Source organism: Vanessa tameamea, chromosome 22 (genome assembly GCF_037043105.1).
Source record: "Vanessa tameamea isolate UH-Manoa-2023 chromosome 22, ilVanTame1 primary haplotype, whole genome shotgun sequence".
NCBI lineage: Eukaryota > Metazoa > Arthropoda > Insecta > Lepidoptera > Nymphalidae > Vanessa > Vanessa tameamea.
The window spans coordinates 2,904,811-2,924,339 of record NC_087330.1 but is presented as its reverse complement, the minus strand read 5'-3'; the positions used below and the strand labels follow the sequence as shown (position 1 = coordinate 2,924,339).

The following is a 19,529-nucleotide window of genomic DNA, read 5'->3' as shown; positions in this document are numbered from 1 at the left end:
CCTATAACTTGGTTGCTAAGCAACGAAAGTGACACATGAGCGCGCGAAATGTAAACAAAACCAACCACGTGAAAAAATTGTTGAAACTTTAATTTAGTTCGTATTTGAAGTGAAATTTTATTGTACCTCAGCTTTATTCACACATTTATAATCCATTAATTAGCCATTCATTCGTAATCACAAGTCTCAATAAACAATTTAAAAACATGAATGAACCAGATAGTACTAATTTGGATGCTTTGGAAAATGAAGTTCAATTTTATAGGGTAATTATTTAGAAAAATAATATATATTAAAATATGTATTTGTAATTTAAAAACCATTTAATTATAAATTATTTACAGCAAAATCAGACTATAGTTGAGCAAGAGATTAGAACATTAATTGCTGATAACCAGAAGTTGTCTCAGCAAGTTGGAAGTCTGTTAAAAGAGAAATTGCAGTTTGCTCAGCAGGCCCATGACAGCGATCAAACCAAGGAGCTGGAAGAATTAAAGAAACAAGTGTGTTTGCTAACCAAGGTTGACAATTACCATTCTTCTCACTAAACATTTTACAAACAGTTATTAGTTCAAACTATAATTTTATATTCAAAATATACTCCAAACCCGCCCTTGATTACTTAGAACTAGTACTATAGTTTATTTTAATACAAAAATTACTCAGCATCAATCATTAATTCTCTTTTTCAGGAAAGAGATTCATTAAATGTTCTGTGGCAAACATCACAGAAAACTGTTGAGGCACTAGATGTAGAACTGAAGACATATCAAAATTATGACAACAGAAGAGCAAGTCAAGTTACAAACTCTTATATTAAAAATACTCTTCAAATACTCTTATATATTTAAGCAATTACAATATAAAGCTATTTTTGATTGACTGTTGTGTTTATTGTTAAAAGTTATATTTATTACTTTCCAGAACACTAATGGTGATAACAGAGATTTAGACCTAAAACTTAACACAGCTCTAGCAGATTATGTTGAATTAGAATCTAAATATAAGAAAATGCATTCTGAATGTAATTCACTTCAAACTGAATTAAAAAACAAAGAAAATGAAATTGCATCTTACAAAGAAAGAGGCAAAGAATTGGAAGAAGAATTAACAGAAATTAAAAAATCGCTAGAAGATCATAAAATAAATCTGTCTGCAGAAATCAAAAGTCATGCGGATATAAAATCTCAACTACTCTTATGTCAAAAACAATGTGTAGATCATATTAAGAAAGAATCGGAAGCAAAATCCAAGGTAAAAAGAATTTAAATACTAAAATTAACACTAGTAATTAACTTTTCTTAACTATTTCTTTATAACTTGTGTAGGTTGCAGAAGCATTACAACTCTACGATTTGGTTTCAGTACAAAAGAATGAAGCTTACAAAAAGATTGGAGTCATAACAGGTTTCTATTTAAATTCATTTAGGTTTTTGTAATTAAATAAATATTAAAATTGTATTTTATTTTAGGGGAGTTGAATTCATTGAAACAAACACTATTGAATGTTCAACGTGATACTGAAACAAAATATAGAAAAGAATTAGATGAAATTAAGGAGAAATACAATGAAAAAGTTTCTGATATGCTTGAACATATTAGAAACCTGGATGCTGAAATTGTAGAAAAAGGTCTTTTATTAAATAAAACCTTAAGGTATAAATTTACTTGCAGATTTATCTTCATAATTCTATCTACTTAATTAATAGTTAATACATATTAAATTTTTCCAAACAGAGATAATAGAATATTGCAAGCTACAAATCAGAATCATTTAAAACTTCAGCAAAATAATTTGAGTTCAGTTGATCCAAAGTTGGCTCTTGCTGAACAAAGACTGGAAGCTATGTTCCAAGAATTGGTATGTTTCTTTTTTTTTATTCCTACTTTTAGAATTGTAGTCAGAATTACATTATTTTTACCCTAAGTTGTATATTATTGAATTATAATTTATTAATTAAATTATAGCCAAATTAATCGCATGATTTACTTTTTATATCATTTACCAAGATAAGAAAATAATTTATAGTAGTGTTTTTTTTATGATCAAATATATCAAAAGTCTTACATAATGCAATTATCTCTCAAGACAAAGTATCTTATACAGTATGTTAAATTTTCCTAAGGTGGCTTCAGAGCGTCGCAACATACAGCTTGTTTGTGAGAAACAATCCTTAGCTATGGACATAAAGCGAATTCAAGACATAAACACTAGAGAAACGAAAAGACGCGACTGGGAAGAGAATCTAATGAAGACACAGATTGATGAACTAAAGTAGTTGTTATAACTTTATTACCGATTTTTTCTTTATTATTTTATTCTAAGATTAACCATATATTTTACGACCTATTTATTTCAGATTAAAAGTGGAACACCTTCAAAAATCTTTGGAAGAAACACATGAAATGATCTATAAACTGCAATCTATGCTGTCTTTAAGAGCTGAATCAAATCAAAAGTATTTATCATTTATCTGTCTATTTTATACTTTATATCATTAAATGAAACTTAAAAAAACAAAAAAAAAAACAATTATTATAATTAATTTGCAGAATGGTTACAACAAAAGAAAATGAATTGATGGAACTGAACAAACATTTAAAAAATCAAATGGAGCTCAATAAAAAGTAAGTTACTAAAACAAAGACCTTCAATATAACATAAAAGCAAATTGCAAAGGTTATATGATGATATCTGGGCTATAGACATTGTCATTGTAAGAAATAATTAAATTGTGAGAAATATTGAAGGTTGCCAGGTTGCCATTTTTAAATTTGGATACCAATGTTTGATCGTTTTTATAAATCAGAAGAAAAGATTAGATTTAAATTGTTACTTTTTTTTGAAGGTCCATTTTTGACTTATTTTTAAAAAAGCTAAAAATTGCGATAACTCAAAAATTCACTTTTGCACAATGCCTATGGGGGTTAAAATTATCGCAAATAATCACCCCTATCAACTCCTAAGGGTAATACGTCGAATTACCAATAATCCTGTATAATTAACATGCAAATAATATATATTTTTTTTAAATGGATGAAACATAATAGAAAATCACAAAAAAAGCTGACCTAAAGCTAGACCAAACAGTGAATACCTGTATAGACATGATAATATGTCTGGCAACTGGTAGCTCTACACCCAATACTAAGCACTGAATATTATTTTGTTAACATTTAAAAACCAATAAGAAATATATATCATTCTTGTTTGATAACAAAATGTTATATTATCCCTTTAATATATTAATATAGATTATAATACCAAATTAAATATGTATAGGACAATGTTTATATTTGCAGATGGAAGGATTCATATTTGGATATGACTGACAAATTAAAAACAAAACTAGATGCTTTAGACAAAGAAAATAAAGAATTAAGGATCCAATTAAATTTACCTCACATACACTCATTAAATCACGAGAGTAGCAGCAGTTTATGACTTAGAAACACATTTCCATAACAGTGCAATATTAGTTTATTAAATGATTAAGTTTTTAATTTTTTACAATTATTTTATTGTATTATATCCTCATATAATATACATATAATATCCCCATTAATTAAGAAATATAATAATAATATGATATTTACAGTTAGTGTTAGTATTAAGTGAGATACTGAATTAAATTCCATTAGAGTCTTTATCAATCACCTCACGAAGCAGACACACATTCAGCAAACATGCTGGGGAACCAGTAAAGAGTTTCTTTTGCATCTTGAGTGTCTATCCAAGCGAGACCTTCTTTGACCATATGGTTGAGTGCATTTTGGGCTCTTGTCTCATTCCACCTAAAAAAATGTAGTGACATTCATTAATTATTTATATATTCATATACATAAATAGCAGTATAATTATTTAATTTAAATTAATGAAATGCAAAGTGAATTCTTATTTATGTAAATTTGTTTTTTATATTTAAATGGGATGGTAAGTGGTCACCTCTGCCCATAGACATAATCACTTTAAAAAATATTCACCGTCCTTACATTGCCACCATATTCCCACCAACTTTGGAGACTACTGTTTTGTTTGTAGTAACTGTAGTTATCTTGGCTAATGTAAAATACCTATTACTGACAAAGTTGTTTATCCCAAAAGTGTAAAAACTATAATATAAATTGTTGTAAGATTTAAGGTTTATAAAGCTAACATTGATTTAGGATAGTTTTTTTTATGTTCTTAAACTTACCCTAGATCACCAGTAAGAATGCTTGTAGATACCCAGGCAGTGCCTAATGTGCTAGCCTTTTGGAGTACTAGTGTCTGATCTAAGTTCAACTCTCCTGGTACTGACTGGACCAGCCATTTCCCTTTACCAATTGGCACTACTGTAAACCTAAAATGAAATATAAATCTACCTTAATGTAATACAGACTTTTTATCAATACTAAAAAACATTTATAGATCTCTCAATATTATCTTTCCAAAATGCTATTTAATTATTTGTTGTTAAGTAAAAAGCCTTAGTTACCCATTTCCAAATATTCTAAGTTTCTTAACAGCAGCCAATAAATCCTCATTGGTAATGTCCTGATGCTTTTTTGCTTTTCCTCTAGCTGCTATAAGCCGAGTCCTCAATTCTTCTAATATTATGAGACCACCATTTTTGTAATTTGTAGCTAAGCACACTTCTACAATTTGCACCCCCAACTCATAGTAGAAATCTCCGATACCTAGAATAAGAAAGTGCTAAGTATTTTATTTTGTTTTTTCTGTCACAGGCACTTGGTTTGAATTATCCACAAAAAAAAAATATGGAGAAGCTTACTCTTGTACATAAAATTTTTAGTATAGAATACATTTGTTAACTTTTTACCCACCTTTCTTAAAAAAATATAAAATAGTTATTACCCAATAATTCATCATTTCAATAAGTATGAACATAAAAACCAACCAACCTAAAACTGACCAAAATCCTTTTCCCGAAGCCAAAGGATCAACTCCAATCGCAGCGCACATTTCTTGGAACTGTCTTCTAAACTGAGCATTCTTTTTTATTTCACTCTTATGTTTAGTAGCGAATTCCTCGAGATTTTCCCTAAAAACCTCTAATTGTTTTGACATTTGTTGAAATTGATTCTCTTGGATTTCAGAGCCCTTTTCTCTGTACTTTTCTTGTTCCAGTCTCTGTTTTTGAATAGCACCCACACCCGCGCGACGACGCATTTTATATGGTTTAAAATTATACACTGATCTAAATTCTTATTGTTTAAAATAAATAGAATATTATCATGTATAAGGATTTGACAATAATATGTTTTGAAATTTGAAGTTTTGTCAGATGACTGACGGTGTAAGTGATGACTGACGATTGATAAATAGTGATACCAATCTACAAAATTTAAGATCTACCATATTGTACCATTATTTTTACACAAAAACAATTATTTAATTACTGAAGTACTAAACGCTTAGGAATAGTCGTCTATGTAATAAAATTATTTGATATATTTATCAACTACATATTTTGTTGTATCAGATTTCATAAAAAATAATCGATTTCAGAACGTTATAATATAATTATATTTATATTGCTTTGTGATTAGGAGAAAAGATTTTCCAATGCTTTATTAGAAAATAAGTGCTTATCAATGAAAAAGGGGATATTTTATAAGTTTGATTTATTTCGACCGATCTGGGGCCGAATTTGCGCTTATGCAGTAAGAGCAGAGTAGGAGAAAATATGCAGCCGTATGGAATTAATGAATTTTAATTCAGAGCATGGAAGTGATCCAGTTGTATAAAGGAAGGAAGATCTAATCAAAGACAATTAGATTTAGACACAGCCAATAATATAGCTCTAAACTAGTTAGATAAATCAAAATCAAACTACTCCATTTCTGAGTCAGGTAAACTTCTGGTTTACTTTTTACCAGCTGACCGATACCGACAGAAACTGTTCCGGCAGTAGCAATCAGCTTTTCAGGTTTTCCTTTAGATGCCTAGAAACTAGCAGTTAACAATGGGCTCTATTTTCTTGCAGAACGTGGAGTTGATAGCTAGGTCCGAGAGGTTGCCCTATTTAGGGATTGGGTTATTTCAAATTACCTATTTCAAAAAAATTTAACTAAGTACGCCTAAAAGTAGTGCTCAGTTAGAAGTCCAAAATAACCCCTAAAGCGTGCCGTGTTTCCTTTGAGGGTGTAAAAATATTTTTAATAAGCTTTAATAAACTTAAAATCCGTCGTTAAGCATAACATACATGTAAATTAAAATTTGATTACTGTGGATTATACAATAACTTTTTTATTTTAAAATGGATTAACATTTGACATTTTTATACACTTTGGCCACGAAAGTGAAAATTGAGATATACCGAAACAAAAACATTCTTATCCTTCATGAATTAATGAATGAATGAATTAATATAATACAACGACTTATGTCTTAGTTTGTAAATCAAAATTGGTACCAACTATCCTGGCCCATATAGGTAATATATGCCTATTTTTGTAGTCGTACGAACGATGTCAAAGTCTATTAATTTAAAACAATAAATACTATATCGATCAATCGCTATCTATAAATCAACATTCAATTTTATTTATTACTAGCTGGGCCCGCTACTTCGTGCGCGTTTGAATTTAACAAAAAGTTATTTAATTGTTCAGGTCGCAGATTTTATTATAACTTATTAATTCTGTATTAGGTAGCTTTTGTGATATTAAGTCATTGGTGGGAGGCACCCGACGTGACGGCGGAGTGGTGGCATGAGCGAGAGCTGCGCGCGGTACTGGACAGCATATGGACATTGCAGCGTGACTTTATTATTATTTTATATATAATTCTAAAAGAAAAGTAGCCTAAGTTACTCCTAATTACATCAGATATCTGCCTGTGAAAGCCGCGTCAAAATCGGTCCAGCGGTTCCAGAGATTAGCCGGAACAAGCAGACAGACAATAAAATTATAAAAAAATGTGTTTTTGGTACATATGCAATTAATATATTTTAATATTACAAACAGATGTCTGTTTGTAATATTAAAATAACCAGTATTATTATATGTATAGATGTATATATGTATGTATGTAGGTTTATAAGATATGCACTTGGCCACGAAACACACTCGTCTTGAATAGTTTCGTGGAACACTAATACCATGTTTAATAGTTAATACTCTTATATGTGTGCTAATATATTTTAGAGATCGCATATTTAAAGAATATCACATTATTCATATATGTATACGTTTTTTATGCATTTTGAATATGTAGAACTTAGGCCTAAAGAAAGATTCCTAATTTATAAATTTATAAACTGCGAAGTCAAAAACTCTATATTGTTTTGACTATCTTTAATGTATAAAATACTTTATTATCTAATATCAAAAAAAAAACTGTACAAATCATAACTGTGTAGAATAGTGGCAAGATTGCTAGCAGCCTTTCCCTTTTGAATCTCAAAATTATAAAGACTTTGTAATATTTTTATTGGTATAATAATAGTCTTCGCACTTAGTACTTACTAAAAAATATTTATCTAGGAAAATAAAAAGAACATTCGTCCATCCCTGGTGGGGATCGAACCCACGACCTTTGGATTAGAAGTCCAACGCGCTATCCTCTGCGCCACAGGGACTGTTGAAGTATCATTCGAAATTAATGTTTATTATATAAATAGCCATACACATTTTACGATTAGCATGGATTTTATTTATAGATTTATTGAAGTGCCATGCCAGCCAAGGACATATTTATTTACAGAAGAGATTTTTTTTTAATATTCAAATACAAATAAAAGTATTGTTTAACAATATTATACTTGATTTTGAATTCAGTTTAAGTATGTGTTTTATTTTTGAATCAATTATTTATATTATCTTCTAACAATATTGCGGTCGCTTTAGTAACCGGATATGTCAACAATTAAATGTCAAATATAATTTGTTTGGGAAGTTTGAAATTAAAAGTGTAGATTTTTAAATTGAAAAATATCTGTCTTGTTACCATTTTGATAATTACGTTAAAGAACCCATGTATTTAGGTAAAAATGGAGAATGCACTAATAGATGAAACGAATATCCCGGTTGAAATTACCGAATTAAGAGATTCTGAATCTGCTGACGAGTTTCAAAAGTTTATCCACAATCTATTTGAAAACAACGGTGTTTTGAATGATCTAAGAGCTTATTTGCGAGGGCATATTGTAAATGTTTTACAAAAGGCTGAAAAAGGTATATATTAGATTTATCGAAATGACAAATTATTTTTGCATGTTATCTTTATTTCTTCTGATACAATTTGAAGAATTGAAATTCTCTTGTGGCAATTGACATTTAAGTTTAATTTGGTGTTTTAACGAAATCCTTACATTTTTATTCTACTTCTAAATTATTTTGTATTTCAATATCTAATAGTCCAAGCAGATAGAATAATATATTTATTCATTAAAATAATTCAGGTGAGTCATTATGCCAGAAGAATTTCACCCAGCGCTTGGAACTTACATTTCAAGCTATGAATATACTTATTGCTGAATATTTACTTAGATTGGTAAGTTACCTTTCAAGTTATCTATGTAGTAAAAATGTTTTTTTAAATTTAATATTCATCATTTTTTGTCTTGATACAGAGGTTTGACTAATTAGACATTCATTTTGACTATATTTTCTTAAACAATATAGCTTCAAAGAAATAAACTTAATAAGTTCTTTATTTTGTTACTTTTTTAGTTAAGATTAAATAAATATAATTAAATCTTACATTCTTTGATTATGTATTATGTTAGATTATTTTATTTTGTTTCCAGGAATTTAAGTATACTCTTTCAGTATTCACATCAGAAATACCATTATCAAATATGGTTTTTAAATTTGCCAATGCTCTTTTAAAATCAACGGATTCTGCTTTATCAGGACTGAGGTTCGGAGAAAATGATATTTGGAGTATTCTAAATTACTTAGGTGAATATCTTGCTTATAAATTCAGTTCCAAGTCTCATAAATTTTGTATGTTAAATTGTAATTCATATTAACTAATACGACATGTTATACTTGTTAGGTTTTTTAGGTGGTTAGTTGCAATGAAAACATACTTAATTTTTTTTTAACAATATTATGCTTTTCTGTTCAATATAATAATTAGTAAAGCTATACATGTATAAGTGAGAGTGTTTATTCATTTGTTTTACTTAACATCTTAACTACTCAACAAGCATAAAAAAAATTTGCAATCACATTGTCAGGGGTCCAGAAAAGTATACTGGCCAAACAATTACCTAACCTCGGGTAGGTTAGTAGTAAAGAAAACTTTTATAAATTTGTAAATTGAATTTATATGGGATATTACTGGCTACGGTTTATCAGTATATGATGGTATATTTAAATAAATCTTGACCCAATAAGGGCTCATGAAAGGATATTTTGTTGAGTTCACCATTTTAAAAATAGTAAGAAGGACTATGTTGATCCAAATATATGTATATATATTACAGGTATTAAATGTGACTCAGAGCATGCATCTAAAATTGTTGAAATTTACAAGAACCAAGCAGATTCTTCACTTTTGTGGTGTATACTCAAATGTATACCAATGTACCAAAAACCTAAGCATCAAAAAGGTTGAGTATATTATATTATCTAACTAGCAGTATTATTCTTCAAATATCGCTGACCATTTTTTTATAGTCTATACTTCTGAATTCAAATTTATCTTGAAACAATCAATGCATGATTTAGTTTCTTATTTTTTTAACTTCATTTATGTTCTATTAGCTTACATGGTCATATGTTAAAAGTAACTTCTGCCATCTCCATACTTAAACCCATATTTTTGGCTGGTAGTATTTTTACTAACAACTGAACTGAGAATATGTTATAAATTTAGCTCTTTTACTAACATATTCTAACTTAAATCTGACTATATAAAATCTAAGTTGTATGTATGTAAACTCTTTTGTTCCTTTTTTTTATGTGAAACATCTTCTCTCTTGCTTTTTTGTAATCTGTGGGAGTGATTTCGTGAAAAGGGACGGAAGTGTGCAACACGAAGCGCGCGCTATTTGATTTGACCAATGAGCGCGGTGCTCGGTGCTACAGTTGGCTGTCAGATCGTACCAACTTATTATTTAACAGAATAGAATGTTAATGTAGAGCTTGCTTATTTTTTTTTTAATATTATAGGATTGGAGATATCCAAAAGTGCCACCTGTTTAATTGGTATGTCGTTATCCGACCTACTTGGTACACTGTATTATGGCTGCTAGTCAGATTTATTTTTTTGCAGTAGAATCGCCCATGAAAGGTGTATGGTGGGATAAGAGGGTAGTACTTATCTAGGACAGCCTTTGTAATTAGTTACGAACATTGGCATCGTTTTAGCGTTGAACGATTAATATTTTTTATATACTCAATGTCTATGGTCGATGCTGACCTCTAACAACATCCATAAGCTATATCAATTTATTGTATTATTTAAAACTTAATTCATATTTGCAGTGAATTCATCAGAGGAGAGCCAGTCATGTAGTGCTAAGAGTGATGACTCGCTTGAAAATATAGCAAAGAATCCACACACTAACGGAAGTAATAAATGCGAACATTTCACATTTTGTAAATCGTGTCAGAGCAGAGTTTCGAGATTGCGAGAGAAATATAAAAGGAAGAAAATCAAAGTTGATGAGGTAATTAGAATAATATTTATATATACTACCTAATGATATATATAACAGCGAAATACCACTCACTGATTAATCACAAAATCTCAGAAAGTATAACATCTACGAACTTAAAATTTACCAGGTACCTTGTAGACCCGGAGTTTACTAAACTCCACCCCTAAGGGGGTTGGAAGTTTGTGTGTTATAAATTTCGCGTGGATAATGCCGTAGGTTCAGCTAGTATATTGATATATTTATACGTCACAGACAACTGGTTAAATTTGCCGTTTAATGAAACACCCGGCCACTTTATCTAACCAGAGTCCTAAATGACACCATTGCTTTTTTGCGGTAGAATATCTGATGAGTGAGTGGTACCTACCCGACGGTTTTGTACAAAGCCCTACCTTCAAGTTGAGAATGGGAAGAGGTATTTTTGTGTAGCCATATTAAAAAAAAACGACTTATCCAATATACATAAAACTTATATATTTTTTTTTTATATCAATAGTATAGATATAAAAAAAAATCACAGACCTCACAGTTTCATCCGCTTTAAATTTCTGAGTATAGTATAGAAAATATTCTATTATATTTTCAGAATTCAAAAAGTATGGAAGTGAATAATCCGAATGTTCCAACATTTATGCAAAATATCGGTATTCTCGAGAAGTCTATGATCGATGAGGTGCACAACTCATCCATAAAATTATGATTTACAAGTTGTTTAATTAGTATTACTTAAATAAAATGTAACTTAATTTTCAAATTTATAGTTTACTCAACTTTCTGGTTATTGTAGTTATTTTTGTAAATAATTGATTGTTTTGAATAATAAATATCATATTTAATAAAAAATAAATTATATTGCAGATGTTCCAGCAGTTAAAGACCGTTTACGACGCGGAAATGGATATGATCAGAGATGAAAAAGAGAAGAAAATAAAACGTTCGATAGCCAATCACGCGTTACAGTTACAGAAGTACCGAGAAGAGGTGAGATTAACATTAAATAAATTAATACGATTCGATTCAACGAATCCGGCTCGAAGGACCAAATATGCTATTGCTTGTTATTATATTTTTTAATCTTTCATTAGTTAAATTATAAAATGTTGTCTATGGCTAGTTAAAATTTTATAAGTGTGTCCATACGGGCAAAGCGACTACTTATTAAATAATGATTTTAATAGCAAAAGTTGTTCAAATGTCCTCAGTTGGAGCAGTCGTTCTGTGCGCGTCGCTCGGAGCTGACGCACAGCGCACAGCGCAGACAACGCTTCCTATGCGAACTGGCGAGGAGACTTGCGCTCGCGCAGAAGCACCTCGCCCAGGAGGTAAGGGTCGCCTTATTGTTTGGGGGTTCAGTGGCTACAGCTTTTTTTTATTATGATATTTTTATGGCGCCTTTAAATAAATATATATTCGTATTATAAGCATCATTTGATATTATAAATGTGACTCTTATTTATCGTCATTTAACGCTGATAATATTTGTCTGTTAACTCCAGTCTATGGTAAGAAGCTGTCAAGTTAAGATATAAATATCTTCTGGCTTTCAGGAAGAAAAATTAAAAATTCAAATGCAAGAGGCAGAGAAAACCCTCGTAAAGAAAGGCGAAGAAATGCGACATCAAATATCAGACGAGCTGGCCATATTACAATCTCATTTAGAAACAGTAAAAAAAGAAAGAGAAGATGTAAACAGAGAAAGAGTGGAGTTGGATAACCTTAAGCAAATATACAACAATATTAATATATTAAAAGAGGGAAATAGCAAAGCAAATGAAGATTTAATATCGAATTATAATTTATTAAGGGACGAAGTCGTTACGCTGAGAAAGTACATAGAAGCAAATAAATTATCGACTTGTTTGGTCGAGAGGGGGACGGTGACGGATTTCGGTGATGGGGCGAAGAGTTTGATGAACAACGAGAACGGTGGTGGGTGTAAAAGTGATGATGAAAGGCTCAAGGTCAACCAGGTTGTGAATGATTTTAAGAAGCGGAAGAATGTTAACTTTAACCAGGTGAGTGATTAGGGATTATAAGAATTAAAATCGTGTTAGTTGTATATTGTACCCAAGTCACGGAATTTGTTTGTATATATTTTAAGTATATTATATATAAGTATATATAAGTTCATTAGTATTTATGGAAAAATCAGGTTCATAACCCAGCACACAGGGGGCAAGGGAATTAAGGCCGCGCCGATGAAGATAAAGTCTTGGTTGGTCCAGGATCTTCATCGGTGCGGAAATTTTATAATATTCACATAGATTAATATATACCTGGGACTATGTACTCGTAATAAATAATAATTTTCCATCGTTGCAGTCCAACATCGAGGATCCTTGTGGAGAAGTAAATCGTCAGCGCAGTCCCGTGAGCACGGACATCAGGTCGGAGATAGACAATGTAACCATACAGCAGCTCAGAGACGAAAACGAGAGACTCAAAATATTTTCGAGACAGGTATCATATCGATTTATTTTACCTAATGTGGTCTAAAATCACAGCTCGTTAAAGTCCACTGCTGGGCTCAAACTCCCCCCGTTGAGACTTCGAAGTTTATTCCAACACGCTGCTCCAATGCGGGTTTGATAGACTATTCCAATCGAAGTAAGAATAAAGAAAGACAAACCTTAGATTTACGTATTTCATGCGATTTGCTATGTTGTGCACTACTAAGAGTTTACGACTAATATATCTTCATTTATAATGCAACACTGTAACACTTAAATACTAATATTATATTCACTCTAATTTTACTTTTAAAATTCCGGTTACGGTTTCGTCGACGTTCAAAACGCAATTTTTTCGCAAACCCACTGTGAATATCATAGATTAATCAAGCTCTCGGCCAACGAGATCGCAACTCCGTGGCGCGTAGTACATAAGTGTCGTTCCGCAGCAGGCGCAGCTGGCGGAGAGGCTGTCGCGCCGGCGGCCGCGCGCGCCGCTCAGGTTACGCTTTGGTTCCGTCTTTACGTTCGCGTCGCCCTCCGACGAGGTCGATCGCGAACACGGAGTAAGACCGCTCAGTATCTCATTCCTGGAGTTGAACCCTTTGGTTGATTCACGTCGGCTCCTTTTATGCACCGAGGAACATAACTTTTTTTCATTTATGCCTCTAGGTGCTTTGACCACCTCACCGTTTCATCTGAATACGAAGTGAATTTTTTTGGTACTTGTAGTACGAGTATGTACTGCGTCCGTTACGTTACGTACTACGTACGTTGTAGTAATAGTACGTACTGTACGCACTGGTAGTAGGGCTTTGTACCGGCCCGTCTGGGTAGGTACCACGTAACCTACTACATTAAATGGTCAAACAGAATTCTTCAGAAATAGTGGCGTGTTCTGGTTTGAAGGCAGAGCGAGCCAATCTAGTTTCATTGACGGGCACAAAGGACATAAAATCTTAGTTCCCAAGCTTGTTGGCCCATTGGTGTAAGGAAAATGAAACAAATGTTCTGGTAACTACTAGACGTGGTTCGTTTACTCATCCGTTTCTGTATTATAAACCCTTGTATAAAGTTATCCCTCTAATTTCCTCCACTTAAATTTAAATTTTACAATATTTCCTCTTAGTAGTTTCAACTACGTTGATAATCAGTCAGGACAAACGAATTTATCAGTGAAGATAAAATTATGTGAATCGGTTCATTTGCTGTCGACAGAGTGGACCGAGTTCCAGACGAGCTCGGCGTGCAGTCCCGAGTTCTGTGCCCGGGCGATGCCATACCGTTTATAGGTGTCGTGGGGAACCGACAACGCGATGATAACAGGTATAACTCCTTCCATAAATGTTTACAAATGGTGATGTTTATCGATGGGTACAATATTCTCTAAAATGATGTAAATTATAATCGCCTTCTTGGTGGTAGGGCTTTATGCAAGCCCGTCTGGGTAGGTGCCACACACTCATCATCATCAGCAGTACTCAGTATTGTTATGTTCCGTTTGGAAGCGTGAGTGACCCAGTGTAACTACAGGCACAAGAGACATAACAACTTAATTTCTTAAGGTTAGTGGCGCATTGGCGATGTAAGGATCGGCTAATATTTCTTACAGCGCCATTGTCTATGGGCGATGGTCACCACTTACCATCAGGTGGCCCATTTGTTCGTCCGCCAAGTTATATCATAAAAAAAAACTAACTTAAAAAAAGAACTATCAAAATCGGTTTAGGAAATTGTTATCTCATACAGCTCTTATCGCTATATATATGTTAATTAGTGTCAGGGTGTTCGGCAAAGATCCTACTCATACATAGCCTTCTGAGGTACCTTGAAATAATGATGACCATGATGTCCGGACCGAATTCGGCCTCGGTGGCAAATCTCAAGAGCCAGCCAACTATATCGGACATGTTATAGAGCACAAGTGGCCGCGCAAACACGGGGCACTCTCTACTCCCTCACTCACGTAATCCAACACGACCGGAAAGAGTTCGGGCGCAGGATTAACGTGCGCGCTAGCGTTACGTGCTTTCTGAGGCACGGGACTGTATACACTTCCAACTTCCAAACTTTTATCGGCCTTTAGGTCCTCGTATCTGGCCACTAGATCGACGATGTCAAATGCTATATACCTAATCCCATTGGAATACTACTTATTTTAGGTAAACAAACCTCAGACTTACATATTCCGCTATAAACAGTTCTTCGTTATTAGGTATATCTTTATTTATAATACAATACTATTCAATTTAACTACTTATATCTACTTTAATTTTACTGCCAAAATTCCGATAAAAACTTCGCTGACATTCAAGAGAAAAAGAGTACTTTTATACTGGTTAGAGATATTCCTGACACGTGTGTTTGAAACAGACGCTTCCTGAACCAGTTGCGGAGCCTGAGCCGGCAGCCGGTCGCCGACGTACCTGGTTAGTATACCTTTGTTATCTTTCGATTTAAATGTGGAAGTGTTTGTGTAGTTGTGGACGCATTTTTTTTCTGCCCTCCACCAACAGCAATCCTTAGTGTCGTGTAGTCGTTGTCTGTGTTCCGACTGGAAGGTGAGTGAGCCAGTTACATAACATCTCAGTTCTCAAGGTTGGCGGGCGCATTAGCGATGTTAGAAATATTAACCATAATGACGGTGTCCACTCACCACCTGATGGTCCATTTGTAAAAGAACCTACTGTTTTAAATGAATAGAAACGGATCATCAATAGCTACCAAATGTAAATAAGAGATAAAAGTCCTCTGACATACAGAGGAGAGAATTTTTCTGACCTGTTTTTTCTTTACGTGTTTACGTACTATATAATATATATAATATTAATATAATATTGGACAACATCACATACATTACTCTGATCCCAATGTAAGTAGCTAAAGCACTCGTGTTATGGAAAATCAGAAGTAACGACGGTACCACAAACACCCAGACCCGAGGCAACATAGAAAACCAATGAACTTTTTCTACATCGACTCGGCCGGGAATCGAACCCGGGACCTCGGAGCGGCGTACCCATGAAAACCGGTGTACACACTACTCGACCACGGAGGTCGTCAATATAGAAACATGATAACAGTTTATATTTATATTTCGACAGTTCAACCCAATACGAGTACCATTATTACAGAAAATACAGAATTTTCAAGTAACGGACAGACAGAAGAAAGTTCACCGCACGATGTTTGGTAAGTACTTGTTTTAAATCATAATCAGCCAATCTCAGTCCGAACACTATTTCACTTAACTACTTAAATGCCTTTTAATTTTACTTACAAAGCTCCGATAACATCTTCGTCGATGTCCAAAACGTTTTTTCGCAAATCACATCATAGATTTTTTAAGCCCTCGACCAATGATATTGCGTCAATTCGATGTCAAGAGTTGTTTATTTGACTTTTGTCTTCTTATAGTGGAAAACAACTAAAGATCTATTCACTTACAAAGCGCGCCACGTTAAATAAGCATCAGCGTGCATTAGTGTGTGACGTTAGTGCTTACAATGTGATTGCGTGTGCGTGAGATGACGAACAGTACAGACAGCAAAACAATACAATACATTACATTACAATTGTTAAGTTGATTTTATTAAAACATATTAATTTAATATAATAATCATATAGGAATAAATGTAAATACGTGAGTATCAAATAGCTCAAGCTTTTTTTTATCATTTATACATTATAATATTATCTTATTTATCGCTTGTTCTTTATGAACTTATTATTAATAAATTGTATGAAATAAATTTACTTTATAACCTATAGCACTCATGAATAATGTAGTTTTCTACCAAAGTATAAAATGATTAGTTCCGGAGATTACCCCCTACTTATAAAGAAAAAAAATTACCTATTTATAATATTAGTACAGATCTAAAACTAGTAAGATCTTCTGCATGCCTTATTAACGTGTAAATAGGGAATTCATTATATTTTAATGATTCATTTGGGGGTGTAAGCGTTTCTTTATCTGTCTGTTTATTATTTCAGTGAGAAATCTTCATTATTCAAGGTGGCCAGTCCTGTCAACAGTAAAATACAGGAGAAGAGCTCTAAGTCAGTTACAAAGGAAGCGAAACAGACATTACGAGAGTAAGTAATGCTTTTTGTTTAATTCATTAATATTTGTAAGTTTTATTTTATCTGGCAATTTACCGAGATGACTTCGTGGTGGCCTGTGAATCTAATCGGATGATTGAGTTGAATCCAGGCCAGAATTAATGTTCTTATGTTCTTAATTTGTGTTTAAAGTTCATTTCGTGCTCATCAGTGAAGGAGAAACTCGATAGGAGAAACTTCCCTTCAAGAGAAAAGCCCGCTACCCAGCAGTGGGACAATTGCAATTAAAAATAATTTTATATTATATATTGAGACATTTTTATGTTAATAAAAATAAATGATTTAAACAAATGTTTAATTATTTTACAGTAAAACCGTTCTTTCGTCAGCGGTCAGTGATAAAAGTTCCGACGCTACAATTCGAGAAGCAAAACTTCGTTTACGAAAATTAGAAATAGAAGCGGAAGCTGTGGAGAAATCTTATCTAGATTACAGGATAAGACAGACAGAGTTGAGTAAGGAGAAAACTAACTCAATTCTTGATGATGTGAAAAAAATAGGTAAATATTCAGTATCGTCTCTTAAAATGGAGATTACACACATCATGGTTTTTTGTTAAAGAGCTGGCGAGCATTTCTATATGTGATTTGATCACGATTGATATCGATTCAAGTTCTTTCTCTACGAATCGATTTAGTTCTAGCCTTTTTAGATATAGTGCTTCAAATTTGTAAAAATAAAAAATTTACTAAATTATTCGGCCGCTGTGAGGTTGACAATTAAAATAATTCTGGAAACGAAAAAACTGGTGGCGTATCGCGGGACGCAGTATTGAAAATAAGCTGTATTAAGACATGTGTCCATGTTGTTGTGATTTGAGCGTTCTCGGTAACATAGATTTTCGTTTTGTATGAAGCGTTTTAAATGCAATGCAAACCTCTAAAGCAAAGGGGCGCGTTAGTACTATAATCAGTCCCAAATAAAAATTACGATTCACTCAGATTCAATATACCCCAATAATTCTGTAGACATTATCTTACCTTACAATAAACCGAAATTTACTTTATTTTTAAGCATTGATTGAGAATCATTTCATTTCAGGTACAAAGAAAACAAATTCTCTAAAAAAACTAGATGAAAATTCTAATGTTAGTGACAAGTTTGTCTACAAAGGTTCCTCAGAAGCAATAAAAAAAGATTTTGATAAATATTTTAAGGAATATCAAAGAACAAATGACAAAAAATCGCATATACAAAACATATATTCTGTCATTGAAAAAATTAAACCGATTCCTGAATATTATTTACATAAAAATGAGAACGAAACTAACAACATCAATTACTTAGAAACTCCCTTGATGGAATTTAGAAAATTATATCAAACTCAAAAGCCTAAGATAAATAAGTTAAAGAATTATAATCACCTGAATACCGAAACGGATACAAGTGAACAAGCAATTACTTCAAATGTCAAAAAGGTAACAAGTGATACACAAACTGATTCAAATATACAACCCGATAATGGCGATGAAAATGTCGATGCTCATAAAGCAAATTTACCTTTTGGGAATGAAATAGATATTCCAAAAAATATCAATAAAAAGCAAATTAAAATATTAGAAGACAATTTTGATAATAAACAAAACTTGCAAGAAGTATATACTGATAATATAGAAGATTTTGAACATGAAACATCTAAAAATAACGAAACTAAACTACCTCTTAAAATTGATAACCAAAAATCTGAGGCAGATGAAAAAAATAAAACACAGGACGAAGTTGTAATTGAAATGAATGAGCATAAATCTAACGTAGAAGTAGAAAAGGAAAATTTAGTTAGAGCGATCGAGATAATTGAGCAAAAAACTAACAAAGAAATAGAACACGAAGAAATAAAGAAAGAAATAAAAAATCTGCTTATGGTTGAAGTTGAAAACGTATGCGCTACAACCAATATTAAGGTTACAGAATCTGACCAAGACTTATTAGTCGTTGTCCAAAGTTCAGTTGACAGCAAAGAATTAGTCCTGCGTGAAATTGACAAAGAAAAAATTTCAACCCAAATGACGATATTAGTAAGTCCTAAAAGCGATATAAAAGAAGTTGAGGATAAAACGAATAACCTGTCTCCGGAACTTGCAAAATTAACAGACAATGATGCGCTAAATTCCATATATCATACTGATGTTAATGTAATGTCTAGTACTGATATGCCGTTAGGTTTGAATAAGATAGACTTCATTGGTGATATTGAAAGATGCAGTCCAGATTATCCCGATGACTTTTCAGCTGACGTCGATAACTACAACAGTCAGTCCGACTACGGCAAAAACTCGCCTATATCCCTTCCGAAAACATCCGAAGACGATAGTTTTTGGGACTAATAAACTAAAAA

At 32.4% G+C, this 19,529-nt stretch overlaps 4 protein-coding genes, 1 long non-coding RNA gene and 1 other non-coding gene across 6 annotated transcripts in view; 3 read left to right on the top strand and 3 right to left on the bottom strand.

Moving 5' to 3' along the window:
* LOC113404557 (histone deacetylase 11) overlaps positions 1–19,529 on the bottom strand; it is a 104,980-nt gene that overhangs the window by 5,370 nt on the left and 80,081 nt on the right. The window lies entirely within an intron of this gene.
* On the top strand, positions 207–3,508 carry LOC113404561 (centrosomal protein of 135 kDa-like). Its single transcript, XM_026645481.2, has 11 exons — positions 207–266; positions 345–521; positions 693–800; positions 925–1,254; positions 1,329–1,407; positions 1,473–1,656; positions 1,738–1,861; positions 2,127–2,275; positions 2,361–2,459; positions 2,554–2,628; positions 3,304–3,508. Exons 1-11 carry the CDS (start codon positions 207–209, stop codon positions 3,443–3,445), a joined length of 1,527 nt encoding a protein of 508 aa, XP_026501266.2. The 3' UTR covers positions 3,446–3,508.
* On the bottom strand, positions 3,654–5,301 carry Lsn (larsen). The gene is made up of 4 exons (XM_026645480.2): positions 4,906–5,301; positions 4,479–4,680; positions 4,197–4,343; positions 3,654–3,795 (listed from the first exon to the last, which is right to left on the bottom strand). The coding sequence occupies exons 1-4, from the start codon at positions 5,171–5,173 to the stop codon at positions 3,660–3,662; spliced, it is 753 nt and encodes a 250-aa protein (XP_026501265.2). The 5' UTR covers positions 5,174–5,301; the 3' UTR covers positions 3,654–3,659.
* Positions 7,514–7,586, bottom strand: Trnar-ucu (transfer RNA arginine (anticodon UCU)). Its single transcript has one exon. It is a non-coding gene; the product is annotated as a tRNA-Arg (tRNA).
* On the top strand, positions 7,897–19,518 carry LOC113404562 (nuclease SbcCD subunit C-like). The gene is made up of 14 exons (XM_064218391.1): positions 7,897–8,181; positions 8,409–8,500; positions 8,757–8,910; positions 9,441–9,566; positions 10,444–10,628; positions 11,206–11,292; positions 11,478–11,600; positions 11,822–11,941; positions 12,167–12,634; positions 12,942–13,079; positions 13,124–13,173; positions 17,066–17,167; positions 17,504–17,694; positions 18,236–19,518. Exons 1-14 carry the CDS (start codon positions 7,998–8,000, stop codon positions 19,516–19,518), a joined length of 3,303 nt encoding a protein of 1,100 aa, XP_064074461.1. The 5' UTR covers positions 7,897–7,997.
* LOC135193919 (uncharacterized) lies at positions 13,522–16,255 on the top strand. The gene is made up of 4 exons (XR_010309509.1): positions 13,522–13,571; positions 14,288–14,395; positions 15,443–15,498; positions 16,174–16,255. It is a non-coding gene; the product is annotated as an uncharacterized LOC135193919 (long non-coding RNA).